Below are 21,076 nucleotides of genomic sequence, written 5' to 3'. Positions count from 1 at the left end.
GTAAATATAATTCAGTCCTATTGATAAAAGACATTAGCATGACTGCTAGTATTAACACTTTTCACCACTAGTCTTGTATTAACAACAATAGTACAATAGGTAAGACAAATATAAAGTTTTATCACTGCAAATACCTTTGCTTTTAGCAAATAAAACTACCTTAACAACTTATAAATGAAATTTAGTACTGTTCCATTCCACTTGTGCCCCGTAGGGTGCTCTACCTAGCGTGGGCTAGGCCTCTCCGACAAGCTTGGTCAGGCTATCTGATCACACTCACACACTGTCCTACGTCACAATACCGCAAGGAGTGGTCATTTTGATGTAGCGACTTTCTACTAATGCGTCGCTCGAATCTGACCCAGAGCGGTCGTTTGCTCATTCAGTCTGGATGGACATGTTCGGATGAACGCTTATATTAGTTTTATACTTATGTAATTCAGTTTAATCATATACGTTACATTATATGCTTTATTAAGTTCAATTCTATGTTATCGAAATGCCAAGACGATAACAAATTAAATAATTCAACAATCAACAAGGCGTTGTTTCAACGCTTCAAAGATTTTATGCGAAAATATTGCTTGAATCAAAATATACATTGCGTAAAAATTACATAAACAATTTACCTGCATATTCTGGAAGAAATGAACTGAAGGATAGCATAATTTAGATCTCAGCTGACAAAACTACCAACATTTGTGGCCGTTACATTGTGAGTTTATGTGTCGGTGCATTAAAATAGAGGTCTCTTCTACCTATTTGGTGGCCTGCAAACACCTGGAAAAGACAAATCATTCTACGATCGCCAGATTCGTGAATGAGGATATTAAAAAAATATTTCCTGAATCTTCTGCAGATGAGACTGTTTATATTTCTCTCAGATGCTGCTCCCTATATGATCAAAGCAGCCAAAGCTCTCCAAATATTTTATCCATATTTGATTCATGTAACGTGCTTTGCTCATGGAGTACATCGACTTGCTGAAGAAGTACGATTCACGTTTGGGAATGTAAATAAACTGGTTTCATCAACAAAGAAAGTGTTTCTTAAGGCACCTGCTCGCAATAAGGCCTATAAAGAAATTACTAGTTCCAAAATAACATCATATCACGCAGGGTTAGCAATATAACATTCTTAGCTTTAATTCATTTTCCAGTGCGACTGAAAACTCTGTCTGCAGGCAGAAATGAGTGGCCAACGACATGGAAAACTAGTAGCAATTGTTTCACATTTTTGGGAGCAAAATTCAGAAACTATAAACATTCCAACCACGGTTGTGTTCTTTTTTGCCCCCCTCACCGCTAAAGTCACAGGTAATTCGAATTTCTGTAATAAACTCTGTAATTTGAAGTTTTGTTACGCAGTGATACGATGCTGGTTATTATGTTAGATCCTTTATTATAATCGGCTTCATTCCATTCATAGATGAAGTCATTTTCTTACAATCGTATAATGGTCTCGAGTAATAAGCAAAAGATTCTCCCTTTCTTCTTTCAATATATAGTAAAAGGCTTTGTATTTGTCGATGACCATCTTTTCCTACAAGAAGTCGCTTTAATATAATATATTTCTCACACGTTTTATTTTTTCCTTCAAAGAAATAAAGGTTGAAAATTTGTCAACCCATGGCCTACTAAAACCAATGTTGAACCGCGTTCTAAATATATGACAAAAAAACTTTCTTTGACCATCATTCTTTAATTATTATGAAGCATTATTATAATGTAAATAACATTAGCAACACTATTTTTAGATAACAATGGTGTATCAAAAAAGGTCTTCCGGCATATTTAATCCTTTTCTCTCTTACAAACTTTAAAAATAAAATATTTTGTGGACAAGGAACAAGCTCCTTTTTTGTAAATAAGAGTACGGTTTTTTTTTTTGGTTGGAATACTGGCTTATTTGCCAGTATTTTGTTTGGAGCTCCCTATTTGTGAAAAAACCTTGGGCTTTATTCATTTGCAAAACCTTTAGAAAAATATAAAACATGTAGGCATATTTAATAAACTGAAAATTTATTATTAAATCAAACGTTTATCAAATTGTACACCATTAGAAGCCTTATAGAGAATAACCAAACATAAAAAATAATAGCATAGCCTTACACGAGAAAGTTGCTATAATTAAGCTATGCATCTACCAGTAAAAAACTGCGTTAAGATTGTTTCGGCAATAAGAATAATGTTGTAAAACTGATTTCTTAACTGTAGGTCTACACCTTTTTAAAAAGAAAAAATCCTAAAATCACAAACAGCTTAGTCTTTTCTTCATATTTCGTTTCCATAGTCTTTCGTTTTTAAACTTTTTCCTTTAAATAACTACTTCAGAATAATACTACAGTTCAATTATTAACTATTATTATTAAAATAACCACATTCTAATACTTCTTATATCTATAATTCTAATACTTTTTATATCAAAACGTGGACACCAGTGGCGGCTCGCGTATAGGCACTGTATTAGCTTAATGTCAGTAGTCATCACCCAGTTTATGAAAAAGATACAAAGATCTTTTTGTATGTACCTGTGCGCTTCACAGTTCCAGCGGAGTGGTGTTTGGTTGTTGTGCGCATGCGCACATAAAAAGCTTCATGCAAGGCTACATGGGAGAGAGAGCACTGCCGCTCCCCCAATGCCGACCCAGCGGTGCTGGTGGAAGGTAACATTTTGTTTTCTACTTCGCGTGTGTATAGAACGTTACTTGTTCATTTCCTTTTCTAGTTTAATCGGTGGAAGAAATATGAAAGTTGTTTAGTTGTTTCAGTAGTGATCGTTCAGAAGATGAGAAGATGACGGAAAGCAAAGCTCTTTGATTGCCAAATCTGTACAAAAACAGGCTTGAAAGGGAAATGAGAAATTAATTAGTATAAACTAATTATGTTTTTGTTTCTGTGTACATAGAAATTTAAATTAAGCACCACTGGAATATAGTAAATTTACCATTTTATTATTTATTTGGCTAAACAGACTATTTAAGCACATTGTGCTTAAAATCAGTGTACCATATTATTGAATGTGATAAAAATGTAGAATTAGATTTTCCTGCTTCCAGTTATTATATTTCATTCATTTTTTATCGGTTCTTTTATTTTACAGAAAACTTTACCATGGTCTTGAAAAGGCCTAGAAAAAAATTTTCTGGAGCAGCATCCCCACTAATTTTAGCTACGAGCCGTACCTGGTGGACACTAAGAATACAGCTTGCAACTTTCAGCTCAATAATTACACAACCTCAACAAGGGTTCGAGCCATGCGATATCATCTGTGATTCAAGGTTAACTGGAATGTTAACCTTTATCTGGTTTTGCAACAAAACGGCAGTTTTATATATGATTTTTTAAGGATCTGCCTGGTTTTAAATCGTATGATATTTACGGTGCATGTACAAGATGGTAAACTATTAGAAAATGCAAAAGTGTAAAAACTGAATCTAAGTTGTCTTGTAACTATATAACATATATATTAGTTATTATCATTATTAAAATATATCTTAGATATAAATTATAATATATCATTACAATTTTAAATAGTGGTAAAATTCTTTTTTATATATATATATATATATATATATATATATATTTTTTTTTTTTTTTTTCAACAGAGAATAATTTGCCAAATCTGAAAAAAATTAATAAAACTACAAAATTAGCAAAATAGTAAAGTGTAACTAAATAACTTTTTTCCGGGAATACGAGCATCAACTGCCATGGTCATTAGCTTTTCCCCGAAAAACAAGGAACATAAATCCTGGTGCTGGCCTGCACCTCTTATTCCAGAGTGTTCCAGGCTGTCTGAACCTTATGAAATGTTATCTTCCAATCCATCTTGGATATATATCGGAGAGGATTCTTTACTGCCGGCATTAGATGATACTGAGCCAGTAAGCAACATAGTGTGGTAAGCATTGCATGGGGCGGCTAAAAAGCTCGCTCTTTCTTTTAGGGGCCACCGAGCTCTCCGGGGCTCCATTGATGTTTGTCCATCACTCTTTCTTCATCATCATATCGTCTTCTTTCCTGATTCCTTGAATAGGAATTTTCTCTATTTCAGCGTTTACCGCTAGTGCATTATGTTTAAACGACTTGTGTTGTTTAGTTTACTTTCCTTACAGTTTTACCGGTCGGGAGCTAATTCTCAGGTCTGGAACAACTTCTGTTGGGAGACATCTGCTTTTGGATGTGTTGGTTTTGGAATAATTTCTGTAAAGGACATTTTTTTCAATTTGTCATTGATGATACGTTTCAACATGTTTGCTAGATCTGGTGCCAGTTCAGAGATTGTGACTTTTAGTTTAAAGTAATCTGATGGGGCTGCAACAACTTGAACATAAGATGCAACATTTAGTGACTTTTCTAGCTTCGATGTAGCTGACGTTTTAAACAGTCTTTATCTCTTGGATTGCGAATTACTTCTTGTAAATTGTACTGTTTCACGATCTTGCAGAGTGATGCCCATGGCGGTTGACACAAACCGGCGGTTCCCTGCACGGGTCACCACAAAGATAGATCTTAGTGCATCACGCCGCTGTATGTTCGAATTTCTGTTATCCAAAACACTGCAACAGTGATGAGTGGGTAAACGTTTTAATGAAAACCAGCGTTTATTTTTCTCATACTTCTACGTTGCATCGTGTGTTCTGTCAACGACATGCAACAATTCCTTGTCCGTAAGAGTTCCTCTACAATTTCGTCTTCCGTGGTGTTCAAAAAATCCCTTCACACAACTAATCCCTTGAAGGTATTTAAAGTACCATGCGGTAACACCTCAAAGTTTATACGTCCTATCTTCTTGACCTTGAGTAGCGGCAATGATTGTAGGTCATTAACTATTATGATATATAGACTATTTAGTGCTATTTAACAAAAAAAAAAGGCATATGAATAATAAATTGCATATCTAACATTTTTAAATATTTTAACTTTGTCTATATTATAAAAAATATATATCTAGGTAATATTTATTTGTCTTTTATATAATTGTAATTTTAATTACAATTATAAAATAATCTGTATTGTTTTAATGTGTTTTTTAATTTATTTTTTTGCAGATGAAAGAATTATAACTGATGATGTATAACAAGACATCTTATAAACATATTTCTTCAATTAATATTAGCATTATCAATTTCTTTGATTATATTTATAACGGTATATATATATAAAGGTAATCCCAATTTTTTAACCGACTAGTTTCGCCCGAGAACTGGTAATGTTGTTAACTTATGTTTGTTCCCATAAATCCGATCAATTACAATTAAATTTTATCAAACCAAGTTCATATAATATTTTATTAAATGTGTCTGGGAAGTACATAATAAATTAATAATTACATGTGTTTTCCGTAATTTTTTATATATATACGTTTTTAAATCTAATACATAAGTAGTATGAAATGTTAAAATACCATCAAAACAACTGAAACATTTATTTTAACTTAACGTAATATGAAATAAAATTAAGATTAACTTTTTATACAAACTGTTAACGGAATACTGACCTTTTATGTTGTTTTTTTTTCAGACGGTTTTGTGTTTTGGTGAGGACCCGACCCACCCGATAGGAGTCAGAAGACCCAATCAAGCATACAGATGGGAGATAGAAGACCCAATCAGCCATACAGATCCTGTAAGTGACATACAGAAAGTGACTTTCTGTATGACTTCTGTAAACAACTGAAACATTTATTTTAACTTAACGTAATATGAAATAAAATTAAGATTAACTTTTTATACAAACTGTTAACGGAATACTGACCTTTTATGTTGTTTTTTTTTCAGACGGTTTTGTGTTTTGGTGAGGACCCGACCCACCCGATAGGAGTCAGAAGACCCAATCAAGCATACAGATGGGAGATAGAAGACCCAATCAGCCATACAGATCCTGTAAGTGACATACAGAAAGTGACTTACCTGAATATACCTGTCGGACTTGACCCACCGGACATGACCCAAAAGATGTGAACCACCGGACGTCACTCACCGGACATGACCCGCCGGACGTGACCCACCAGATGTGACTCACCAGATGTGACTCACCAGACGTGACCCACCGGACTTGCCCCTGGACTGGACTGTGGACTGGGTAGTGGAATGGACCAACTGAACTACACCAACAAGCAGAACAAGATTAGCGTACTGAACAACCAAACTTGACACACCTAACTTGACTCGGTTAACTTCAGGACACGACGAACTTCAGATCAGGCGAACAGAGGATCCAATCCAGCAGACATCATCTTTAAGGTTAATATTATTGTTAAAATTTAATTGTAATCTAAGGTTAATATTATTGTTGTTATTATTATTCTCCATTCCAGCATACTAATATAGAGCTATTAGAGATTACCATTTTTAATTCATAAATATAGTATCATTAATACTGGAAAAACTGAAAACAAGTGATATGGGAAAATTAATCATCACACATTAGTTAAATCGTATTATAACTTATTTTGTATTACAAAATTAAAATAAAAAAAAGGTAGTTGTATTTAAATTTTGATGGTATTCTAACATTTAAAATAAAAAAAAATATATATATACATTAATTTATTGAAAGAAATTTCACTGAATAAGTGTTTAAGCAAATTAATTTATTATGTATGAACCCTCAACACATTTAATAAAATAAAAAAAATTATGTGGACAAACAAAAATACTATCGGCCCACAGATATAAGAAAACAAAGCTTGTCAAATTAAAAAAGTTTTTTTTTAATGATAAATATTGTCTTCCATTTTTAGTTTTATTGAAAATTTTTCCTATTCATAAAATATGGTTTACATTTTATTTTTACTCTAAAAAGGTGTATGTATATATATACATGCTCATCACTGGACAACTAAAGAACGACTAAATCTTTTTTTCTTGATGCCCATTACGTATATCATTAAACAAAAATTAATAAAAAAGATAATTGACTGGCTGCTCTGATTCCTGGCATTCATTGATACTCTTTTTTGCAGAACAATCATTCTCTAGTTCACTCATTTAAAAGCCTTCTTTTTAAGTATGATCTCACTTAAAAATTTATTTTATCACCTTTATTTTTATGATGTAATTTTTTGATCCCCTCACTTATGAAAAGAACACAACTAAATTGCAAGAGAAACATTAAATCACATGTCAATTTCAATTTCATGATATATTATGATATTAAAAACAGAAATTTTATTTTGCTTATTTATTCCTTTTCGTAACTATTCTACCTAAATAAATATTCATAAAATGAAATTCTAGGAAAATAAAATTTTGAACAGCCCACAAAAAAGAGAGATCATGAATTTGAATTAATCTATATCATTTCCTATTAGTAAGGCTGAATAAAAAAAGTATTATAAATAAGCTCAAAAAAATAAAAATAAATAAAATAAAAATTGGAAATGATTATCTAGAATATGTATTATATAGAAGGTCCAGACATGATTTCATTACCAAAACACTTTTTCATTTTTCTAAAATCATTAATCATATAAAAAAGTACACAGTCAAAACAAAATTTCCTGATATTATATTTATTTATTTCAGTATCCTACAAAGATATTATAAAATATACTGAAAAGGCAGTAGCCAGATTTGGACCAGAAACTTCAGGGTAATGAGAATGTTATATAAGTTTATAATACTGATCTTTTATTTCAAAATGTGTATGTTGCAATCTGTTAAACTAGGGAACAATAAGCAACCCCCCACCACACCCTACCATGTCACAATGTGATGAGGATGACGTGGAAATATTTAAAAAATCAGATATGTTTATGAAATTAAATTGTTTCTAATAACAGTTGCTGACATCTGAATAATGTGTTTTTAAAGAAATCAGTATTTGTTTTTTTTTTACATATGAAAAACGAATCTCTCAAATATAACCAAAAAGATCTTATTTTTACTTTGCTCGATGAAATGATTAATTTCTACCCTTCACTAAAATAAAGACCTGTAGGAAAAAATTTATCCACATTTGATTTTACTTACCCCATTGAGTTATTTTTATGTAAACATATCTATTTCTTAACTTTTTTCAAAAATAAATAGTACCTGTGGTAACAATCTGCAGTGATAGCAACTCCTGGATTATTGTTGTAGAGAGGAATTGTAAATTTAAGTGTACTTGGAATCATACCAGGAACTTTTACTACTGTCAGGTAAAACAGAATAGGGCGAGCCCGTCCTGAAATATTGAAAAGAAAACTGTTAGAATTTTACAATACAATTTAATTGTGTACAGAAATATTAAACAATTCTGTTGTTCTATCTAGAATAATCTAGGATAAACAACAATCAATGGACAAATCAATCAATTTCAAAGGACACTGCCTTTGAAATTATTTGCTCTGTCATTTAGCTTAAAACCCCACAATATACTATATTATTAGTATACTATATTCTATAAGGTAAAAAACTTGGTCTCTTAGATCTCATAAGGATAAATGTAGTAGGTTGGTGACCTGACAGGACTACAAAAACAGCATAGACAGTTTTTTTGCTACAATCTTTTTTTCTCAAGAATAAGATACTTCCCATGTCTGGCTTAGTAGGGAAAATCAATAGTAAAATGGTGTTTCCAACTGTCTTTTTATTAGGATATCAGTAAATGTACAAGCCTACATAATTTTTTTGGAGTTATTAATCAATTAGTTTGATGCTTATCTCTCTTTTGTTTTGTTCTTGCTGATTTTAAAACTGCAAACTAAAACTGATTTTTAAAAGCAAACATGTTGTTTTTTTAGAAAATTTAGCAAAATACATCCTCAATTATCTGTTTTAACATCTGACTTCTCTATGCCATTTATCGTCTACATTACCCTGTATTGCTAAATTAACTAATAGGCCAACCAACCATCCTTGGTTCACTCCACAACTTCTCTCTTCTCCGATTCACTCTTCATAAATCCACCAAAATAAAGTGACTATTCAACTCTTATCAATCTGTTCACCAGTGGGAATGGTTGTAAAATGGGCATCATTATTATCAAAATAAGCAAGTTTAATTATTATCTCATTTTGCAACATTTTTTCCGTGAAACAATTCCTGATACATACTACCTCAATTCAGTATGACAAAATAAAATAAACAAAAATCTCATGAAATAGTTTGAATCCATAGTGAACTAGAAGAAAGAATTAATATCATCACTTATAAATAATTGATGGATTCAAATTATCACGACAAAACATGTACCAAAGTTCAAATACGCTACGATTCGCTACGTTGAATGATTGCAGAAAAGAAGATATACTTGGGATAAAGCAGGTTCTCGTACATTTATGACAGATGTACAAAAAAATACCAGGTTTACCAGCTTTGTAGCCTGGAGGTAAAGGACACCATTGCCATTTTTGTTGGAAATGGGTTTGAATGGTTCATATAGTATTTTTGGCACTCTTTCCAGAGGTATACAACACTATTTCCAGTTGAGAACAATAAATGAGTTTGCTGATTTTACTGAGGTAAACACCAAGTGTAGATATCATTGTATACCTCTTAGAACAATTAGTCTAATAACATCATGTGCACATGGTGTTTCTACCTCTAATTTGTATCTATAACAAGTCACAAGGTGACATATGATAGAAGATTGAATTTTATAACATACAATATTGTTGTATTTCAAAATATTTTACAATCATATCAAATAAAGTAATTAATTTTAAGTCAACTATAATGGTATTCATTTCATATTAGTGCCTACCTAAACTTTCTAACATTCACAATTCTAATAATTTTATAGAAGTTTTTTCTAAATAAACGTTTCACTATTATTATTATTTATTAATTATTATTATTAATATTATTATTAGTAATAATAATAATAATAATAATAATAATAATATTTATTCTCTTGAATGGGATATGTTTTGTTAAAATAATAGTTTTTAATTAGTGTTTTAAATATGTTAAAAAAGATAAAACAATTGAAATATCATGGGCTGAAAAAGTTATGCCCTGGTTAATAATAAATAAATGAAGTAACATCAAATCAGGATGAAAGTGAGTAACATTTTTCTACTCTTAGGTTTAGTCTTCAGTTAACATAAATGTTTCAATAGCTGTTCAAAGAAACTCTTAAATGCGCTAATTTTTCCTAATGCTTGTATTTTTTCACTAGAACAATTTAAGTAGTTTTGATGATGTCAGAGTTTCACTGGACTGCACAACCTGGTGTTTTACGTGCTAATTACAACTGTACTTTGGCTTACACCCAAAGATTAGGCCCCCTGTTCCAGCTTTGACCTGTTACAAGGCTAGTAATATGCAGCTTATCATGAAATTGATTGTTGAATAAATAAAATTGAAAAATTAGCTTTTAAACAAAATATTAAATATATGCTCAGAATCATTGGTTAGTAAATAAAGAAATCAGAGGAAATTTTTTTATAGAAATTACATTATAACATTCACATTATCCATACTGTGGGTCACAGCTGGTTATAATAACAATAATATATATTCCTGTTTTAATGTGGGTAATTTTATCCTGGCATTTGGGAAGAATCTTACTGTAAATGCTTGTATTGATCTTATTAATTCTTGTTTTTGAAGGCTTTCAATATTTTTATTTTGAAATTGTTAATTTTAATTAACAAACATGTTAAAAAATTGCTGTAGAAAATTAATGTAAATGAACCATATCCTTTATTTACAAATGAACAAGCCCATAAGGAAACCTTAGCTTCTCCCAACTGCTCTCAAAATTTTAAGTTACAGAGTCACATTTGTTAGAAAAGACTTGTATTTAAGTGACTTTGAAAATACTTCAGAGAAGGAAACACATTAACCTATTTGAAAGGTATAAGTAAAACAATTATTGAAGGTCAAGGTCAAAAATGACAGAGAAATATTGAACAGAGACTTGTAATATTAGCATACAGAAGTACTTATCTGGTGAAAGCAATCAAATAAAAAGGGCAAAGTGGCTGCAAAAGAAATTATGCCTCCATATATGTGTATTACAAACTGTTACCAAACAATTACTGAATTACAACAGAATGACATTTTTAAGGCTTCAAGAAGGTGTCACAATTTAAAAACACAGTTCATTACGTCCTACACTCAAGTAACACTATAAGAAAGATATAGAGGTACGGATGTACAAAACTAAAAGAAAATTCTTTTCATTATAGTTTAAACATAAATGATGTAAAAATAAGGGTGTGTAAAGTTATGTTTTTAATAAACATATCTAATACATAGTTAATGCAATTAAAAAAACAAGAACCTGGAGGAATTGTAGAAATAGACAAAAGAAAATGGCATACATCTGCTATGAAACACCCGAGGAGATAATTCAAAATGTTATTCAACACATAAATGTTATCCTGAATAATAGAGCTATTCACACTTGAAAACTAAGAAACCATTTTTAAGTCCTGATTTAAGTTGTATTTATTTTATCAACAATTCTGTGCTGAAAATGAAATAGGTAAAGAAAAAGTATCAAAAAAGTGGTTTTACATAGCCATATACCTGCGATACCTGTGATTTGTATCTAGCAAAATTAAAAGGTGAATTAACTTCAGATGGTAAAATATTTATTTAAAATAATTATGAATTGCATCTTAAGGAACCATAGAAGTGGTATGACCAAACAGTAAAGATACTCAAGATGCAAAGAACAGTAAATGTGTTGGCAGCTGATTTACAAAAATGTTTACAACACCTCTGTTAACAAACATCTAAAAGTTTCTACTGCAGGAAGTTGCGGACATTAATTTCACAATTTATGACATGGTGGTAATGAAATATCTTCTTGGATTCTAAGATAGGCTGAACAAAACATTAGCAATTAAAAACTGAAGAAATAGTATTATGGGCAGACAATTGCTATGCCAAGAACAAAAATTTGTATATGTTTTATCTATATTTTACACTGACATCCACAGATAAAGTGTATGGGTCATAAATTCTTGTTAAGAAGACAAGACATTCTTGTTAAGACGCTTATGGAAGCAGTAAATGTCTATGCACTGATAGAATGAAACAATGAATTTTTACAGATACTGACACCTGGGAATTTTCGCTGATATTCAAAAAAGTATCTTTGCAAAATGGAATTATATGATTTCAAGAATTTTAAATCACTCTACAGTAATACATTTCCATTTATTTACACGAAAGTTTTTAATAAACAGCCAATAATCCTGTCATAATTGGTTCACATTTAAGATCAGCAAGAAAATATTGATGAATTATTTTATATATTCGAGATGTTGGCGAAGAATTTCTCTCAGTTAATGAAAAAACCTGAGAAAAAACCAGGTCAAGTTTACTTGATGTACTTGATGTCTTTAGTCGATCTGAAACGGATATCACAATTAAAATACAAAGACCTGTTAATTCTACTTAAGTATTTACCATCAGAGTGTTATCTGTCTTATCGAAACATAAGTAACTGCAGTGAAGTAAATGATTTCCCTGAAGAAGAAAGTGATGAAGACTACAGGAAGTGATTATTTTTAATGAAAGATTTAGTTCGGAATATTAGTTTTATTAACAAAATTGTATTCATTTTGTAAAATTTCTGCTATATTATAATTTTTTATTATTAATATTCAATATTTTGTGAATTTTTATTGTACAATAGATGATATTATTACTGAAGAAATTATATTTTTTAGTTCTTTGTAAATTTTTGTTGAATGACTGTAGCAATATTATGTTGTATTACACTTTTTGGATGAGCAGAATAATTGGTGATGAGAAAAAAATTAGTAAAAGTGAATTTCAAAACTTCAAACTGCTCTATTATAAAATTAAAATAAAAAGTTTTGATTAAATGTAAAAAACATTAATAAACTTAGAAAAGTTTGTTAATAAGTGGGTAATGCTAATAAATATTATATTTTACAATTCTGCTGACGGATCATAATGGCACATCAACTGTGAAAGTACTGTGCAATAATATTAATTCAGTGCATAAGGGGCTAATACACAACAAAAGTTTTATATTGTTATATAAATGCTTTAATAATTTCATTAAAAAGTAATATTAAATTACACAAGGATTAAAAGGAGGAAAACTTTCAGTTTAACTAGTACTGTATCATATTTTATTTTTTTAATTTACGTTCAAGCCTCATTCTTCATCAAATGGTTCGATTTCGATGATTAGATCTATTATTTTGTGCAGGAAGTTCCTTTAGTGGACAGTTGTAAACTTTTCTATTTAACTGAAAAATTACATCTTTCACATATGCAAGTGAAAGTTATTTGAAAACTTGGGTTAAAAAATAATACATGTTCCTCCTGTTTTCTAGTCAGTCTTGTCTTACATTAGTTAGAAACTCCATTACATTATTTCCTACATTTCTATCTGTATTTTATCAAAATTTAATAAAAAAAAAAAAACTGCAGCCTTTTATGTTGATTCTATTCACATACAATTTTGAGTTTTTTATCGATTTATCCATATTTTTTTCTGAAATTAGGCGGGTGGTATTTTTAAGGCCTGATAGCTATTCTGATTGCCAACTTATTTAAAGAAATGAAGGAAGTATGGGAGATTCATCGAATCGTGGCAACTGACAAATTTGTTGAATCTTAAAACTTCCAAGTAGGCCTATCTAATATTTCTTAGCAGAATTACAGGGTTTATTTTTGTAGTTTTATTTTTATTTTGTTAAAATTTCGCCTATTTTAGAATAATTTTTTTAACACAATAATATTATATGTCTAGGATAACAACTGTTAACCCACCGGGTTGGTCTAGTGGTTAACGTGTCTTCCCAAATCAGCTGATTTGGAAGTCGAGAGTTACAGCAAGTCCTAGTAAAGCCAGTTATTTTTACAAGGATTTGAATACTAGATCGTGGATACCGGTGTTCTTTGGTGGTTGGGTTTCAATTAACCACACATCTCAGGAACAATTGAACTGAGAATGTACAAGATTACACTTCATTTACACTCATACATATCATCCTCTGAAGAATTATCTAAACGGTAGTTACCGGAGGCTAAACAGGAAAAAAAGAGGATAACAACTGTTACAATTTCCAATTCAAAGAACATGGAATATTTGTTTTTATTAGTAATAACACGTCTACAAATTAGGCGATGCTTATATTCATTAATATGAAATTAATTTAAATAAAACCTAATAAATAATATAATGTTATGTACCATCATGATATGCGTTCATACACACAGACAATAATGTTTAAAACAGCAATCTAATCTCATGGCAGAAGTCGCAATTACTTTTCTAGTACCATTGAAAAAATGACTGTGCACAGCAGTTGTTCGTAAATTCTCTGATTACACATCTCGCCTTGTCGACTAGTAATGTTTATAATGTATATATACGCTCGTCTACATATATATTCATACGAGTACCTTACTGAAAAAAAATACAATATAGTTGCTATAGATAATAGAAATATTTTATAACTATTAAAAGAAATTCTGGACGTACTTTAATGATATTTTGAATAGTTAATTCTAATAATTGAGATAATGGTATTTATTCAAGTAAAAAAAATAAATCAGTTTCGAATCTATAAATGAAGTAGAAAAAGACACTTTATTAAATGTTAAAAAAAATTCTTATTTTCTTGTGTTGGGAGAAATTGCAAACCCGCTTATAAAGTTTGATAAGTGTTTTCACTGTGATAACGGTTCATTTGGAGAAAAAAACAAGACGTTAGAATTGAATAGTTAATCCTTAATAGAACTCCCTTTATTTTAAATTAGGGCTGTATTACTGCATAACTCTCTGACAAAGGACTGAAGAATGTTCCACTGCTGATAAGCATTTCAAAGAATAAATGTTTAACGACAAAACATATGAAAGTAATTCAATAAAACTTTTTTTCAAAACCATTTCATCGATATTACACTAGTATCTCTACTGATATCTTATAGCTTAAAAGATTTAGATTTTTTTTTTATACATTACAATCCACTTCGAGATAAAGCAACCGACTAATATCAAGTATTCATTGCGGACGCATATTTTGTGTACCTTTAGGTTTTGCTCAAACACAAACAAACAAAACATCAAAGTTATATAAAAAAATGTAACAAAAATCCTAGGAAAATCCTAAGATTTTTCAAATGTAAAAAATGATATAAACATTTTTACACAAACTGAACTGACTAGCCATAAAACAAAAAATAGGTAAATGTAAAAAATAATACCCCTACTCTTCCTCTCAGAAAACCAAAACCTAACATACCTTACTAAAAACCAAACTATTGGTTCCCTTCACCGTTCTCTCAGTTTTATTAGAGTATATTTCAACTTAACTAAACCCCTCCCCCCCTTTATATAACCAAAATAGAACAACTAGTATAAATATTTTACTATCAAATATATAACACTACTCAGACACGCAAAGTTCATCAGTTACTAATTTTGTGTTACGCCTCTTTTGTTTTTAATGTTTATCATTTCAAGACAAATGTTTTTTTGGAAATTATTTCTCTTAACCGAATTTTTACTTTTTCATTATTATATTAAATTTATATTTTTTCTCCTTCTGTATTTCGATAAAGTGTTACACAAGTACACATAAGTAACTTCATTACTTATGTGTGCATATTGCACTTTCGATTTTTCGTTTTAAATATCTATAAAGTGTACGTAAATTTCATTTGACTGATTTAATTTTTCAATTGAAGCTTTTACTTTAAGGAAGAAATATTAGATTTTAATTTATCAAAATCGATACTACAATCGATATATGCAGTAAGGTAAAGTAAGTTTTCTTTTTTACGACTTGTTTATTAGTAGGTTTACATTTAGTTATATAATTTGTAGATTTCAGGTCGATTGCACCAATCACTTTAAAATTGAAACGTAAAATATAACAACCTAAAATCTCAGTCGAGTATGTTAATGGCAAAATCGGACCATGGGGGTGGTAATGCCTGAGACTTTTTCAGAAAAACGGAATATCGTTATAACTTTCTTATTAAGTAAAATATCGAAATCGTTTAAAGTTCTTACTATTTTTTTGGATAAGGGCCTAAAAGTTATCTAAGTAAAGTTTTTTGATACCACCAACCATGACCCAGGGGGTGGAAAAATGGGGTTTCGATGACAAAAAATCATATCTCCCTTAATAGGTACAGTATTGAATCGGTTTATACTAGTCATTATTCCTCTAAACATTACCTAAAACCTTTGTATGAAACAATTTTTGATATGATCAACCGTTACGGCGAGGGATGACCAACATGTTGCTGAAATTGTAAGATGGGCTTGTCGTATACTACACATGTGAAACTTTTTTCACATGCAAACCATTGTCGTATTGAGTAAATTTGAAGTTTTTCTTACTGTTCTTCTTTACTTAGCACCGGTGAAATCTTGCGGACGTTTGTCCCACAGCCAATGAGATGCTTCAAGTGCCAAAGCTTTGGCTACACCACTCTTAGATGTGAGAGACCGCAAATATGTGTTTGCGGTGATGAGGTGCATGTAGGAGAGCCATGTAAGGAGCCTCCTACATGTATCAATTGCAAAGGACACCACTCATGTAGATCCAGAAACTGTCCTGTCTACAAAGACGAAGTAGCTGCAGAAATTCAGCTACCTTGAAGCTAAAAAAATAGTAAACGCCCGCAAACCTAGAGCAACAACAACTTATGCTCAGGCTGCGGCTGCTGTTTCTGCTCCTGCTCCAGTTGCTGTCGACGAAAGTCAGCTTATCAAAAAACTTGCGCCCACTTTGGCTAGCATGATTGAAAGGCTTATAGAAAACAAAATGAAGCCTTTCAGTAGTAAAGAAACTGTCAAGCCAAATATATTAGTACAGCCTCCCAACCCTCCAGCAACTGAGGTGGCCTCAAAACCACAGAGGAAGGCAAGTGTTTTCCTCTTCCATAAGGGGGGGGGGGGGTGACTGGTGCGATTTCCGTTGTCGGGGGTTGACCAGGTTTCCACCTCTCAATCGGCGACGATCCATGTACGTCGTCGTCTGCGGTTTCGGTGATCTCCGATTAGGAGGCGGGAAGCTACACGGGCGACGACGTTCTCCGCGAACACGAAGCTGTTCGTAATATGGAGAAAAAAAGGGTAGCCGAAAGCTAAACCAAAGCCATAAATTAATTTAAAATTAGCGAGTAGATTGTACAGTGGAGCATTAATGGGTGTTTTTCAATCATCCATGAGCTCCAACGCTTGGTACATGATGTAGACCTAATTTGTATATGTCTGCAAGAAACACATTTCTGCCAAAATGAAAGTTTTCAATTTAGAGGATATGATATATTTCGGCGAGATAAACCACCAAATATAAGAGTTAGAGGTGGAGTAGCCATACTAACATCGACTAGAGCTACCGCCGAAGCTGTTGATCTAAATACAAACCTACAAACAGTCGCCATTAGAATGATGCGTCCGCTTCAAGTCACTGTCTGCAGCATATACTTGCCGAATTTTGACTGGAAGGAGGATGACATGGCGCGATCAATTTCTCAGCTTCCCCCACCTGTATTACTGGTGGGTGGTTCTAATGCTCATAATTCTGTTTGGGGATCGGATCGATTAGATCCCCGCGGAAGAGAATTGGAAAGGTTCCTGTTGAATTCCGATCTTATTCTTTTATGCGATGGATCAGGAACGTTTTTCAATACCAGAGATGGATCGTCGTTCTGTATAAATCTAGCACTCATAAGTTGATCGATAGCACCGAGGTACACCTTCCATGTTTTAAAGGATCTGCATGGAAGCGACAATTCCTTTTTGCTAAGATATTCAGCAAACATATGGGCTTTTCCTGCTCATATAAATAACAATCTTTTTAACAACCATCCTTTGGCTGCATTATATGAACATCATGCTACCTATTCCAGACCAGCCGGAATTAGGTACCACGAATTAACAAGAAAACACAAAATTCCTATTCCAGAGACATAAGCAATTTCTACGAGAGAAATACCACCACGGCTTTTACCAGCGGTAAATACAAGGTTGGATCTCTTTCAGGAAGAAATAAAAAAAAAGCCAGCAGTGATCATCCAACAGGAATTTTTATCAACAGTCAGTAGCTACAAAGAACATATTAGAATTTATACTGACGGTTCTGAAACCGAACATGGTGTTGGATGCTCCATGTATGTAAATGGAGAAGCCCAATTTTGGAAACTGCCAGATATGGCCAGTGTCTATACGGCAGAACTTACCGCCATACACCAACCTCTTCGGTACACAGAACACTATTGCGTAGAGAGAGTGCTAAAATGTTCCGATTCTCTTAGTGCACTTGTTGCAATACGGAACAAGATCATTAAGGATCTTCTAATTGCAAACATCCTGACTATTTAGTACATTCTAAATCAACAAGGACAGCGATGCATATTTGTATGGACTCCAGGGCATGCTGGTATTGCAGGTAATGAAAGCGCAGACGAAGCTGCCAGAAAGTCTGTTGTCTTTCTGGCAGTCTGTTATCGTAGACTGTTGTCTATGATAACTTGGATGCAATTTCTGTAAGGGTGGCAGATGTTAAAAACTGTCTAACATAATAAGCAACAAGTAGAATACTGATTGGAGGAGTTTAAATACAAAATTAAACTCAGTCAAAACTTCTCCGTATAAATGGAAAAGCGACGTGAAGTTGACTCGCCGAGAACAAGTGGCTGTGATAATCGGTCACACGTGAATAACAAATTCATAATTGTTAACCGGCGAAGAGAGACCAATGTGCGGTGTTTGTAATAAACACACTTACAAGTAAGCATCTAATGGAAGAGTGTACCATATATGAGGAACTGTTAAGAAATGATATTGCTGCTGATTTGGAAAATGGAAATGAAGAAAAAATAGTTGCTTATTTACACGCCAGTGGACTTTTTAAAATTCTGTAAAAATGAAAATTTAAAGCTCTGTTAAACAAATTCTAAGGGATAGTTTTTATATATATAAGGGAGTCTCGAAGCGTGGGACATATAATGACGGGAGGTAGCCCTCTTGCCTAGGCCGCCCGGGCTTGCCTACATGCAAGAGCAGGTAGTCGGGGTCCAATGATGGCATGGGGTACCCTCAAAGGTGGACTGTGGGCGCGAGGCTATGGATATGCGCAATGCATGCCTGTGGCCAAGTAGGTCAGGACCAGGAAGGGCAGCCTCCCTGCCGAGGAGCTTTTTGGCCGTCCTGAACAGGTGGTCTGGTTGCTCTTACGACACTGGCAGGACCACGATGGGTTACGTCCTACGGGACTGCTTATAGGACAGAGTCAACTGCCACGGCATCATGGGGCGACTTATATGCTGCTTAACGGCGGTTCTGGTCGCCCCGATGGTTCTTAAATAAATAAGTGAGACAGGTAGAAGAAGACAATGGTAAATTTACGTACTTTATGTTATTTTATCAAATTTTAAGATCGGGGCCCTTTACACCCTATAAGTGTTGTTTATTGTTGTGGATTAATGTTTTGCGTATATTTTGCTATTAAACAAAAATGTAAGGGCCCTTTACACCCTTAAATATGACAATCCTGATGGTGATACTAATCTTTATGTATAGAGATATTTCTATGTATATATATATATATATATATAAGGCTAAATCTGGCATATAAGTTATCCGACAAGCATGTATTTTGTGGAATACGTATTAATATTTTTTAAAACTCTAAAAGCAAAAGTGGGTGTATACACGTTAAGATTCTTGGCTATTTAAATAATAATCCCCAAAGGCTACTGTATTTTCATTGTGATTTATGGTAAGTAGTGCGTCTATGCTAAGAAGAAAAATAAGGTGTATTAAATAATAGGTGGATAAATATCACCAGGAATTAAACCAAAATAACCAGCTGGTTTAGAAGCCAACACACTAATCACTACATCCATCGTTCAACATATTTTATATATTTTTATGAACTCACACTCTTCCTATAAGGTTAAGAATTTTAAAATGAATTAATTACTTTAGCTGTGCATCATTTATTGCTTCTCTGCTGTTGGGAAAATAAATCCAATCTTCATCACACTAAATATAGTTCAGTAAATTAAATAATTTTATCATTTTTAGGAGAAAATAATATTTTATATCGGGAAATAATACTTTAATCAAAATTTTAACCTTCTTTATTTAAAAAATAACCATCTTAAAACTTTTTTGTCAAGGCTGCAATCATCAAGGGCAAGTTCTTAATACGAACACAAGTAAAAAACTGTACAGTGTAAGTCAAAATAACGCAACAATAAAATTATTATAAATTCGTTTCATAGCAATCATTCAAAAATTATGATAAAAAGTAAAAATTTACATTCATTATAAAATCTTGAAACTAGAAGACATGAGTACACAATTTATAGAGAAATTGAACAAAAACTCAAAAGATGTTATAAACACAATGGGCAATAGTAGTGGATAGATGAGTAGTAGCGGATAATAAAAATTATTTTATATTTTTTTGACATTTTATATTTTGAAGACTGGATTAAAATAAGGTAAGATGAAAATCAAGTTTAATAATTATAACTCTATCATATATATATATATATATATATATCGTCGCATGTTCGCGGCTCGATCAGCATATTGAGAGATGAACAATTTAAAATGTTTATATAATTACAATTTATTGGTTTATAAACATAAGTAAAAGAAGACAAATCAATAATAAAAAAATCACAATAATAATAATAATAATAATAAACAGTGATTATATAGAAAACAGAAATTAAAAAATCGTCAGAATTTATTTTAGGTAAATATAATTCAGTCCTATTGATAAAAGACATTAGCATGACTGCTAGTATTAACACTTTTCACCACTAGTCTTGTATTAACAACAATAGTACAATAGGTAAGACAAATATAAAGTTTTATCACTGCAAATACCTTTGCTTTTAGCAAATAAAACTACCTTAACAACTTATAAATGAAATTTAGTACTGTTCCATTCCACTTGTGCCCCGTAGGGTGCTCCTACCTAGCGTGGGCTAGGGCTCTCCGACAAGCTTGGTCAGGCTATCTGATCACACTCACACACTGTCCTACGTCACAATACCGCAAGGAGTGGTCATTTTGATGTAGCGACTTTCTACTAATGCGTCGCTCGAATCTGACCCAGAGCGGTCGTTTGCTCATTCAGTCTGGATGGACATGTTCGGATGAACGC

General features: G+C 32.2%; 1 protein-coding gene across 13 annotated transcripts in view; it reads right to left on the bottom strand.

The window, feature by feature from the left end:
- LOC142318748 (prolyl endopeptidase FAP-like) overlaps window positions 1-21,076 on the bottom strand; it is a 77,685-nt gene that overhangs the window by 33,684 nt on the left and 22,925 nt on the right. For 7 of the 13 annotated variants that reach the window (XM_075355166.1, XM_075355167.1, XM_075355168.1 and 4 more), the window contains one exon: window positions 8,042-8,174. In XM_075355166.1, the coding sequence (XP_075211281.1) occupies window positions 8,042-8,174 (133 nt within the window). Of the gene's footprint in view, window positions 1-629; window positions 781-5,508; window positions 5,678-8,039; window positions 8,175-14,123; window positions 14,341-21,076 lie in introns of those variants that run through there. The other 6 variants (XM_075355172.1, XM_075355175.1, XM_075355174.1 and 3 more) reach the window with 5 other exon arrangements.

This window comes from Lycorma delicatula, chromosome 2, assembly GCF_047948215.1.
Source record: "Lycorma delicatula isolate Av1 chromosome 2, ASM4794821v1, whole genome shotgun sequence".
NCBI classification, from domain to species: domain Eukaryota; kingdom Metazoa; phylum Arthropoda; class Insecta; order Hemiptera; family Fulgoridae; genus Lycorma; species Lycorma delicatula.
Note: the sequence above shows the minus strand (reverse complement) of the source record. Positions and strands in the feature narration are given on the sequence as shown.